General features: G+C 36.6%; 1 protein-coding gene across 1 annotated transcript in view; it reads right to left on the bottom strand.

Moving 5' to 3' along the window:
- Positions 1-12,031, bottom strand: part of MYOM1 (myomesin 1) — a 149,087-nt gene that overhangs the window by 62,996 nt on the left and 74,060 nt on the right. Inside the window, exons 15-18 of the mRNA XM_081802546.1 lie at positions 7,401-7,405; positions 7,062-7,280; positions 2,403-2,586; positions 1,773-1,947 (exon numbers count right to left, since the gene is read on the bottom strand). Of these exons, the coding sequence (XP_081658672.1) occupies positions 1,773-1,947; positions 2,403-2,586; positions 7,062-7,280; positions 7,401-7,405 (583 nt within the window). The remainder of the gene's footprint in view (positions 1-1,772; positions 1,948-2,402; positions 2,587-7,061; positions 7,281-7,400; positions 7,406-12,031) is intronic.

A 12,031-nucleotide genomic window follows, 5' to 3' on the forward strand; every position in this document is an offset into this window, starting at 1 on the left:
TCACACATAAAACAACCTCACTCCTTAATAGCTATAATGGCTATAAATAGCTGTTTCATGAATCACTGTAACATTTTAATCCATTCTGAAGACTATAACCAGAGGAAATAACAGGTCTGCTAATGACTCTATTACCATTAGTAATGTTGGAATATTTAACGAAGGCAGTCATAAATTAGGCCAATCCTTCAGATCAGCTCAGTTTGGCAAATATTTATTGAGCACTTCAGTGTTCCAGACACTGAGCTAGGTATTGTGGACACAAAGACAAATAAAAAAAAATGGTGCCTGTCCCTGAGCAGCTCTTATCTGTTTGTGGAAAGGCAGACCCAGCCTAACCCTCTATAAATATTTCTAAATAGTCCCAGGAAAAGGCTGGGAACTTAACAATAAAAGTGAAATGAACAAATGGGCTAAATGAATCTCTTGCTTTCTCCCATTCATTGATTTGCCTCTAATCTCTCCTGTTCTGCAAAAGAAACAATTCATCCTATGGGGGTCCTTGGACTTTGACGTGGCCATGCCAGAAACTATCTAACAAGCCTGTTTGACAATTTGGGGGGGGGTTGGAATTCTCCAGATTGGTCATAAATCAAAGGAGACTCAGAGTTTGGTTGCAGGTCAGAATTCAACATCAACCTGCAAAGTTGGTTGATAAAATATTTGAAAGCAAGAAAAAAATAACCCTTTCCATATTAGAAACAGATATAAAGAAGTGGCAAAGTATTCTGAACGTCCCTTTGTTGGTGTTATTTATGTCTCCTTAGCACTGAGTTTAACCATGTTCAGAATTTGTAAAATGTTGATGCTTTTTTCCTATTCACTTAAAATGCCTAGGGGAGCCTAGGTGGCTCAACTGGTTAAGCGTCCAACTCTTGATTTCAGCTCAGGTCATGATCTTTGTGAGATCGAGCCTGCTTAAGATTCTCTCTCTCCCTCTCCCCCTACCCTTCCACCACACCCTTCTCTAAAAAAATTAATTAAATAAATAAAATGCCTGGGTCCTTTATGTTAGCTAGAATCTATTGGATCCTTGAAATCTGGTATCACACTGAATATTAAAGACCAGAACAGAGGGGTAAAAAGGACAAACAGCATGAAGGAAAATAATCAGAAAAATACTATAAAATGAATTCATCAGAGCTGGCATTAATGTGTTTCTAAGTGTTTAAGATCACCAGTAAACCTTTTTTTCCAAATATATGGCAGTAGATTATGTTCAATTTTAATTTATTTGGATATTTAAAGTATAATGTTTTTTAAAAAAAAAAAAACAAACTCCCTCCATTGGATGTTTGTGCCGCTATATGGGTCCATGGTTGCATTTTCTTTTTGTGTGGTTGGGGGGGGAGGATCATAATTTTATTATAAATTAAAAAGTAATTTTTTTTAAAGATTTTATTTATTTTTATTTATTTATTTGACAGAGAGAGAGACAGCTAGAGAGGGAACACAAGCAGGGGGAGTGGGAGAGGGAGAAGCAGGCTCCCGGCTGAGCAGGGAGCCCGATGCGGGGCTCGATCCCAGGACCCTGGGATCATGACCTGAGCCGAAGGCAGACGCTTAATGACTGAGCCACCCAGGCGCCCCTTAAAAAGTAATTTTTTAATTTTTAATTTTTTTATTATGTTCAGTTAGCCAACATATAGTACATCATTAGTTTTTGATGTAGTGCTCAACGGTTCATTTGCTGTGCATTTCCTCTTCATAGCCTCCGTGTTCTAGAGTCAGAAGGCTCCCCACAGCAGCCCCCGCCCCAACATTGTGGTTACCGTGGACCCTTCACAGGGTTGTTGTTGCAGGGCTCCCACTTGCCAGAGCCAACAACACTTGACTCTATGTAGTACCCGACCAGCTCTTCAGCATCTTTGGATTCCTCCCATGAAACTATCACTGACGTGTCTGTATTTCTGCTCGGGATGATTTTGCCTGGGGGCTTGGGGATATCTGACAAAGGAGGAAAATGATTATCAAACTCAGGGTGGTTTTAAAAAATGCATTCTTATCACATATGAACAAACACACACATAAATAAATTTTATATAAGTAATCATGTCGAACATACAGTCACTTTATTTAAATTTGTTAAAGTGGAAAATTTAAAAATACGTATGTTAGTTTGGGGGCATAACGATACACTAAATACTCCAGAAAAAAAATACATTAGCAATACTGTTGAAACTCCTGGAGAAGTTTACTTTTCATAACTTCATAACTCATAATAATGAATTTTTAAAACGTATCAGTCAGGTATAGTTGTCAATTACATTTATAATGTGAAAGAAGGATGCCACCACTTTTACTTCTGGATAGATACATTCTAATGAGATTCTTGCTTTGGAATTTTTTCTTGAATTGAAGTAAAATCAGTTTACAGTTGTTCAACCAAACTCTTTACTCACCAAGTTTGTCCCCTACCACGGTCACTTCGGTTGCCTCTGAGGGCTCACCAACTCCTGCTGAGTTAGAACAGCGGACGCGGAAACGGTAGGATTTCCCTTCAGCCAGGTCGAACAGAGCAAAGCGGGGAGACTTCACGGGGAGCTCTGTGTTCACCCGCTGCCAGTTTTCTGTTCCTGCATCACACTGCAGCCCAAACAGAGAGACCCATTCACAGTAGGGCAAGAATAGATGGGGACTCTGAGCCAGGCAACTAGCAGTCTTATTTATCAGTCAGCAATTACTTACCTGTTTTGAGTTGAACTGGAGAAGAGATTTGAGGAAATTGGGGATGAAGCATCTATAGGCCAGAGGATTATCAAAATCAAATATGGCTTCAGATTGTTTGACAAATATGCTACTTTAATACTTCACTAACTTATTAACTAAAGATCATTGATCTACTTATAAAAGACTTTATTCTGAAGGCAGTTTGGGGTCAGATACTTTTCTAATTCTTAGGGTAGGTAAATAGATTTACTATGCTATATAAAATACTTAAATTTTCATTGTTATAAACTGTGTTATTTTAATTGAGTGTTATTTAATGACTCATAATCTCATTCAGGTCTGTACTCAAACACCACTTCCTCAAAAAGGCCTTCTTGATCATCCCCTCCCTATTCTATCAAAGAATCTAAAAGAGTTCTTCGCTCCTTTCTCATCACTTTCTATCCCTTACCCTGCTTTATTTTTTTCAAAACACTTAACTGTATTTGAAATTAAGTTGTTTATTTGTCATCTCCTCCATTGGAAAGTAAATTTCAATGAAATGAGTTCAGGGAGTTGTCTTGTTCACTGCTATACCCCAGAGCCTAGAATTGTATCTGGCACATAGTAGATAATCAACAATTGTTTTTTTTCTGAATGAATGAATTGTTTTGAATTCTGAATGAAGGAAGGAAGGAAGTTAATGAAAGTTAAAGAGGTTCTTTTTTTCTTCCCCATATTTTATTTTATTTTAAAAATTTTATTTATTTATTTGACACAGAGAGAGAAAGCACAAGTAGGCAGAGAGGCAGGCAGAGAGAGAGGGAGAAGCAGGCTCTCCACTGAGAGGAAGCCGGACGTGGGGCTCGATCCCAGGACCCAGGGATCATGACCTGAGCCGAAGGCAGCCGCTTAACCGACTGAGCCACCCAGGCGCCCCTCTTCCCCCTATTTTAGAATAAATGATGGGGAAAACTAAATTCAAAGCAATTCTGTTCTTAGAACTAAAATGATCTAGAATTACTCTGATATCCTTGAAAGGATGTGGTGTCGATTTGCACTTTGTAGAGAATATAGTGAGAAAACTATGATTAGTCTTCAGTAATCCTTTATCCCGCCTATTTGAACTCTCAATTCTGCCCCAAGGTCAGTAGAAGTGATTTTGCTTCGGAACTTCTGAACATTTTCAAGAGACTTTTCTAGAAATCCAAACCTTGTGATACAGTGACCAGCTGTCAAGGATGATACGCTGTTGGGACTGTAAGAATACTGATATATCGCATGGCGTAATCTTCACTGACTTGAAATGGAAGGCAATGTGGTATGGTGCAAAGGACCCAGAGGCATTCATTGCGGTCCTAGCTTTGTTAATAACAAGATATGTGACCTTGGGAAAGTCATGTGAGTATCTTTGGTCTCAGTTTCATCATTTGTAAAAAAAGCAAATGTGACAAGGTAACCTCTAAAGTCCTTTGTAGAATCTTTCATGATTGTGTCATTGTGTGTGGGAGGGTGGAGAGGATAAATTCCCCCTAAACAGTCAATCTGCTGCTAACTGAGGGATAAAATTCTCCCAGATCTTTAATCCTTTAGTTTATGGCTTTGATTCATTTTGACATTTTCTCCACTGGGGAACATATAACAATTACCATTTGTTCTTTCATAATAAAAATAATAGCTGCCTTTCACTATGCTAAGAGCTTTATGCCATTGTAACTCTTTAATCCTCTCAACTATGCTCTGAACTGTAAGTATTGTGGGGGTAGCACTGTGTGATTATCCAAGTTTTCCAGAGAAGGCAGGCTTGGGAAGGTTGAAATGCAATGATGTGTACTAGTTGGATACAGTATATGAAAACTGAGCCAGACTGCCCAGGTTCAAATCCTAGCTCTGTCTCTTACTAACTGTGCAAATTCTATGCCCCATCGATGCCTTCTATTAAATGTCAACAATTTCAGGGCTCACAGACACGGTGTAACTGGGAGTAAGCAGTAGCCATGACAGGCAAGTTTGTGCTTTATGTGTGTGCAATTTCTGGTAACAAGTTCTGTAAAGAAGTGCAAGCTCAAGGGTTACTGAAGAAGCAGCATTCCCACAGGCATGAACATTCTGGGGATGAAAACGCGCTGCAGGACAAGAGCATGTGAAACACTGCCTTTTAGAAAGGTCAACATGTTAGAAGAGGCTCATCAGAAATAACCTGAGATTCAGCTGAGTAGAACGGTTTGATGTCTGGAGAGTTCTTCTGTAAATGTGCCCTAGTCTCTGGGCATGTTCTGCTCCCCCAATATGTCAACATCCTGGGCCTTTTGTATATGTCAGTGGTGCCTACAGAGGCCTCTCTACTCAGAGTGCACTCATACATGTTCCCTCTGTTCCATACTAATAGGTTCGCTGGTGGAAGAACACTTAAATTTTTAATCACAGACTCATATGTATTTAGGTCTAGGGAAGTGATAGATTTTCCTGGAGAAATTAGAGTTTATGTGACGAGAGGAAATGTTCAACAGAAGCCAAAGTTAACTCATCTGAAGAAAATGCCTCAGTGGTAGGTTGTTACTATGTCACTACTGTAGGAAAGATGGTAATTATTGTCACAGAGCTTATTCAGAACTCTTTTCCTGTGGAGCATTTCAAAAAGATTCAGTGAAGGGTATGAATTAAGCACACCAGGAAATAAACATTTTCCACTCTAGTCTTGCCCCCTATTAAAAAAAATAGAAAAAAAAATTTTAAATCAGAAATGCTACTCAAGTTATATTTAATTTGAGGCTAACATCTAGAAAATACACAAATTAATACCAATAAGAACTTCTAATATTATTTTGGTAAAATCAGACTCTTTTGAAAGATGCCCATATTGCATGTTAAAGAGACAATCCATTTATTGTTACCAATTTGCTAGGGATAAGAAGTGAGGCATGCTCCTCAAAGACAGGAGCTAAATGTCTTTATCAAGGAAATAAATTAATAAATTTATTAATTAAGATAGGAAAGCCACAGATCCTAGCAGTTTTAGTGCTAGTATAATTTTCTCTGATGATCTGAAATAACTAAAAGGCCATAGTGATAGTTGCCTTTGGTTTTATGTTGTCACCTAATTTGCAGATGTTTGCATTTTTGTACACACCTATATATCTATGATATCTATTCTCTTGTAATAATTGTCAGGGAAGGTGACCTAATAGGTGTTCTGAAATTGAATGATCAGAATAGCATTAAGGATGAAAGAGAAAAGCTCTCAGGAAAACTAACCAAGCTACATAATATTTTTGCCAAATAAAGACCTTTTCTATAATTTTGCTATGAAAGTAAAATGTAAATGATAACTTATCGTGTTATCACAAAATTTTATAAAAACAAAATACACAAAAGAGTACAGCCAAGTGTTTCATTCACTGTTCTTAAAAAAAAAATGGTGCATTAAAAATAAATAAGTAAATAAAATGGTGCATGGCTGCCAATAAAAATGTAAACATTCTTACAGATAACATAAAATAAACTTACTTTCATTTCATTTTTTTCAATTACATCTTAATCAAAACTTTAACAAATGGATTTTGAACCTCATTTTAAGCAAATTCTCTTTAAATGCCCTTTTCCTGTAGCAAGTATGCCTTACCTAGCAGGTGTTCCTCCTATATGTCTGCTCTTGCAACTGGGCACTTCCCCCAAATAACATCCTTTCCAGGTCTTGGCTCCTCTCCATTTTCTGGGTAGAAATACTTACTACAACCACCTTCAAATATAGGTATGTGATGGAGTCACATATAATTCTCATCATCCCACCCATTTTAGGCCTTCATTATATGCTGCCCTCTCTAACATAATTATAATAAAATTGTAAGATATTTGAGGGCAAGAACTAGCCAGTATCTCATGCTGTTTGTAATTCCTGACCCTACCCTACTATCTACACTTGAGTAGTACTAGCCGAGTGTGCGGCAGCATGTAAGGATTTTCTCTCTTTAACTCTCTGGCTATTTGACAGGATTCTGAAAGTACTGTAACTTTTATTCCTCTAGTTCATCTACCCTCATCAATGTTCATTTCTGACTGTATGAGACAAGTTGTAGAGAGATGAAAAGCCATTACTAGAGCAAGGAAAACAGAGAAAGTGTCTAGAAAACAGTGCCATATGAACAATCTAGTTTCAGGAACATTTCTCTGCTTAAAAGGGTTTTAATTTGGGGTCTTTGGACCTCTTAGAAGTCTATGGGTGAGCTCCAGGGATCCATAAACCCCCTCAACTTTCAGGCAAAGTTCTGTGTGATATACATATTTTGGTGAGGACTGTTTATAGTTTATAAGGGTTTAAAGAGGTCAGGACACAATGGAAATGTAATCTCTATTTCTTTAAAGAAATCTTTAAGAAGAGGCCTGAGGTAATAATGTCGATCCCAGAGTCTTACCTTTTCCACAAAGTACAGAATGCCCTCATGGCCACGCTGGCCAGGAGGCTTCCAACTTAGCACCACATAGCTCCGGGTAGCCTCTGTGACTGAGAGGTCTGTGGGGGGCCCGGGAATAATACCCTCTGAAAAACAACAAGGAAAAGTGAAAAGCACACGCTCTGGGAAGCCCAGCATATGCCAAGAGTCATAGATGTTTCTCTCCCACTGGAGCAAGAGTTAATTACTGCTCCACAGTATAAAGAAGTACCTCATCTCTGAAATTCTTCCTAAAACATTCATTCATTCATTCAAAGCCACAATTTTACTTTCTTTGCTTGGCAATTTTGATTTTCTTACCTGTCCTAAAAAACAGTAATGATGTAAGTTATACTTTCTGTATATCCTATATCAGCTTTTTATAGAATATCTTTTCAAGGATGTTTGGATAGCAAACAAACTTGGAATATAAAGACAGTATATTCTCTAGGGCAGAAAGTTGATTTGTTTTCTCACCAGGATAGTAAAGATAATGTCCTTCTTCAGAGAAAGCTTGGGTAGATTTGCTGGCAGCCCCCTTTATAAGTACAAGTCAGATGTAACACATATCTACTGTGTGTACAGCATCCATCTGTGCTGCTCCCTACCGCACTGTGGAACTTGGCGGGGGGACAATGCAAAGGAAAGTAATGAGAACATGAAGTTCATGCTGTCTAATTGTGCTGTGAGTAATAGAGTCCTTTGTTTCCCCCTAGGAATCTCTTATCTTTTGCCAGCATCTATGAAACTGTGGTACGAAACGTATTAGTTTCTAAGCAGGGTAAAATTTTAGACCCTCCACAGTTCCTGACATCAGCCTGACCCTTCCACATCAAATAACTAAAATACCAAGCAAAATACGTGAAACAACTATTTACAGACATTGGATATTAGCTGGCTTAGGACAATGATTCCTGATAGAAGAGAAACAAATTAGGTGAGCTCTACCATTGTCCTGGCTTATTGTCTGGAGAGAATTTCAAGACAGCAGCTCAGGAAGAAAAACCCAGGTAGAGCCTGGCAGTCTCCCAAGGTGGAGGAGAAGAAGCTGGAATTCCAGGAAGGACAAGGTATCTACAGATAGAGTCACAAGGATGAATACTGGAGGAAAGGGCTGCATGGAGAGGGAGGCTTCAGAGATTTTCAGAGGGTCCCTCTGGAGGGCTCACCTGAGTATTGATCAGCACATCAATGTGAGGAAACCACCTGAGGCAGGGGGAAAACCCACACAAGAGAATTGGAGAGAACAATCCTCAAACCCTCATAGGGCCTGGGAGAGTCCATATTCCCACCAGTCAAAGCGGAAATCTCCTAATTCACAGGCAACTGGTAGAGTACTACTCAGAAGGCTATTTCCTCTGTAGCATGGCCAAATTATCCCTAGACTAAAGTCTGTTCCGATTTCACTTAACAAAAGCAAGCCTTGAAAGATCAAATCATTTCCCCAGAACAAAGCTCAAGAGCATTTATAAAAATACAAAAATATCCAGCACCAAACAATGTAAATTCAAAATGTCTGGCATCTCATGAAAGGTTATTAAGTATGCAAAGAAGCAAGAAAATACAGCCCTTTCTGAGGAGAAAAATCAATCAACAAAAACAAAACCAAAAATGTCACAGATTATAGAATTAGCCAACAAGGATATAAAAACAGTTATTGTAAAAATATTCCATATGTTCAAGAAGGTAAAGATTAAACATGTTAAATAAAGACATGGAAAATATAAAAATAATACAAATTGTTCTCGACTTCTACAGATGGAAATTACAAAGTCTGAAATGAAAACAAAACAAAACAAAACCCACACACTGACTGGAATTCACAGCAAGTTAGACACTGAAGAAGACAAGGATAGTAAAATTATGACACAGTGGCAGAAAGTGTCTGAAATGAAACACAGAAACAAAAAGACTGAAAGGGAAAATGAACACAGCATCAGTGATCTGTGGTTTCAAGTGGCATGTAATTGGAGTTCCTGAAGTACAGCAGAGAGAAGGGGATACAGAAAAAAAATGTTTAAAGAAACAATGGTGAAGAATTTTCCAAAGCTGATGAAAATTGTAAACTCACAGATCCAAGGAACTTGTACACCCCAAGCTCAAGACACATGAAGGAAACAACACAAATGCATATCACAAACAAATTTCTCAATCCAATGATAAAAAGAACCTGTTAAAAGCAGGTAGAGAGAAAAAGATACATACTGAGGGACAAAAATAAGAATAATGATAGTCATTCTTATAGTGCAGATATGCGCTACAGTGGATCATCCTTTCTAAAGTACTGAAAGAAAAACTGTCAATCTGGAATTCTATAACCGGTGAACATCTATTTCAAAAATGAAGATGAAATACAGACTGTCTTAGACATACAAAAAATAAAATAATTCATAATCAGCAGGACTGCACTGCAAGATATATTAAAGGAAACGCTTCAGGTACTAAGAAAATGATACCAGATGGAAATCCAGGTCTACACAAAGAAATGAAGAACAACAGAAATGATAAAAATGTGAGAAAATATTGAAAAGTTTTTTCTTCCTTTTAAATTTCTTTGGAAGATAAGTGACTATTTGAACTAAAACAATAACATTGTATTGTGCAATTTGTAATATATACACAAATAATATCCATGAAATAATAGCACCAAGGCTTGAAAGGGGAAATGGAATAACACTGTTTTAAGTTCTTACATTATACATGAAGTAGTATAATCTTATTTGAAGGAGGTGGTGAGAAGATGTATATTAAAATTCTAAACTACTATAATGCAAAACAAAGAATTATAGGTGATAAGATAAAATAGCTAAAATGGAATAATAAAAAAATACTCAATCCAAAAGAAAGTAGAAAAAAAGGAGAAGGGAAACAAACAGGTAGATTGGTAGAAAACAAATAGCAAGATGGTAGATTTAAATCCAACCATATCAGTAATCACACAAAATGTAAATTGTTCAAACACTCCAATAAAAAGGCAAAGATTACCCAACTGGATGAAAAATCAAGACCTAACTATATGCTGCCTACAAGAAATACAATTTAAATATAAAGACACATGTAGGTCAAAAGTAAAAGGATGGAAAGCATATACCATGCTAACACTAATTAAAAAAAAACCTGGAATGATTATATTAGTATCAGACAAAGTAGATTTCTGAGCAAAAAACATTACCATGGATAAAGAGTGTCACTTTATAATAACAAAGTGGTCAATTCATAAGAAGATATAACAATTAAAATGTTTATGCATGTAATAACGAAGCCTCAAACAATATGAAGCAAAACATGGTAGAACTACAAGAAGAAAAAAAATAAATCTACCGTTTGGTCAGAGATTTCAACACTACTCTATCAATTGATAGAACAAGAAGATAGGATATAAAACACTCAGTTGAAGTCCCAGTAGGGTTTTTATAGAAATTAATAAGCTAATCTTAAAATTTATGTGGAAATGCAAAGGCAAAATAGCCAAAATGGCTTTGGGGGAAAAATAGAGGACTAATATTACCTAATTTCAAAACTATGAAGCTTTTTAAAAATTTTAATTAATTAATTTATTTATTTATTTTAGACTCTGAAGCTTTAAAACAACAACAACCTAAAGCTATAGTAATCAAGATAGTGTTGTTGGTATAGAGAAAATAAAATTGATCAATAGAGATTCCAGAAATAGATCCACAAATATGCAACCAATTGATTCTGGCAATGGTGCCAAGGCAATTCAATGGAAAAAGGATAACTTTTGAACTGTTTACTGAAATAATTGGATAGCCGTATGCAAAATGATCATGATAACAATAAAACTTAGATCCTTACTTCACACTTTATAGAAAAATTTAATATAGAATATTAAATATAGAATATAGAAAAATTTATAGAAATTTTTAGAAAATAGAAAATTTTAATTTATATATAGAAAAATTTAATTTAAAATGGAGCATATAGATTGAAATCTAAGAGCTAATGCTACAACATTTCTAGGAAAAATATCTAAGTAAACTTGATTTGGCAAAGATTCAAATTTGAGGCAAAAATGACAATATACACATAAAAAGATGTCCAACAATATTAGGGAAACGCAAATTAAAACCACTATGCTCCCACTATGAAATACCATTACTGGTGACAATGTGGAGCAACTGGAACTCATATACTACTGATGGGATTATAAAATGGTACAAACATCTTGGAAACAGTTGGCAGTTTCTTTAAAAATTAAACTTACACCAAAAAAAAAAAAAATTAAACATACACCTACCACATGACCTATCTGCCCAACTCCTAGGTATTTATCCAAGAGAAATGAAAAGCATATGTCCATACAAACACTTAACAAGGATGTTCATAGAGGCTTTTGAAAGTAAATGAATAAAAAATTGAAATGAACTGATACATATATCAACATGAATAAATCTCAAAATAATTATGCTGAGTGAAGAAAACCAGAGAAAAATGAGTATGATACAATTTATCTGAGAGTGTGGAAAACACAAACTAGAGTGACAGAAAGCAGATCAGTGAAGGCCTGGAGATGGGCAGAGGCAGGAGAAAGAAATTACAAAGGGGCATGAAGAAATTTTAGGGGTGGTGGATATGTTCATTATTTTGATCATGGTGACAGTTTCACAGGTGTATATACATGGAGAATTTGTCAAATTGTACATTTTACAGGTATCAGTTTACTCGATGTCAACTGCACCTCAATAAACCTTCTTTTTAAAAAGAGTGATTCTGGGGGGCGGAGCAAGATGGCAGAGGAGTAGGAGACCTGGATTTCGTCTCCTCTCAGGAATTCAGCTGGATAGGGATCAAACCATTCTGAACACCTACAAACTCAACAGGAGATCGAAGAAAAGAAGAACAACAACTCTCTCATCAGAAAAGCGACCACTTTCTAGAAGGTAGGACGTGCGGAGAAGTGAATCCGAGGCGATATTCGGGAGGATAGACAG

This window comes from Leptonychotes weddellii, chromosome 13 (genome assembly GCF_054177405.1).
Source record: "Leptonychotes weddellii isolate Sample4059 chromosome 13, ASM5417740v2, whole genome shotgun sequence".
Lineage (NCBI taxonomy): Eukaryota > Metazoa > Chordata > Mammalia > Carnivora > Phocidae > Leptonychotes > Leptonychotes weddellii.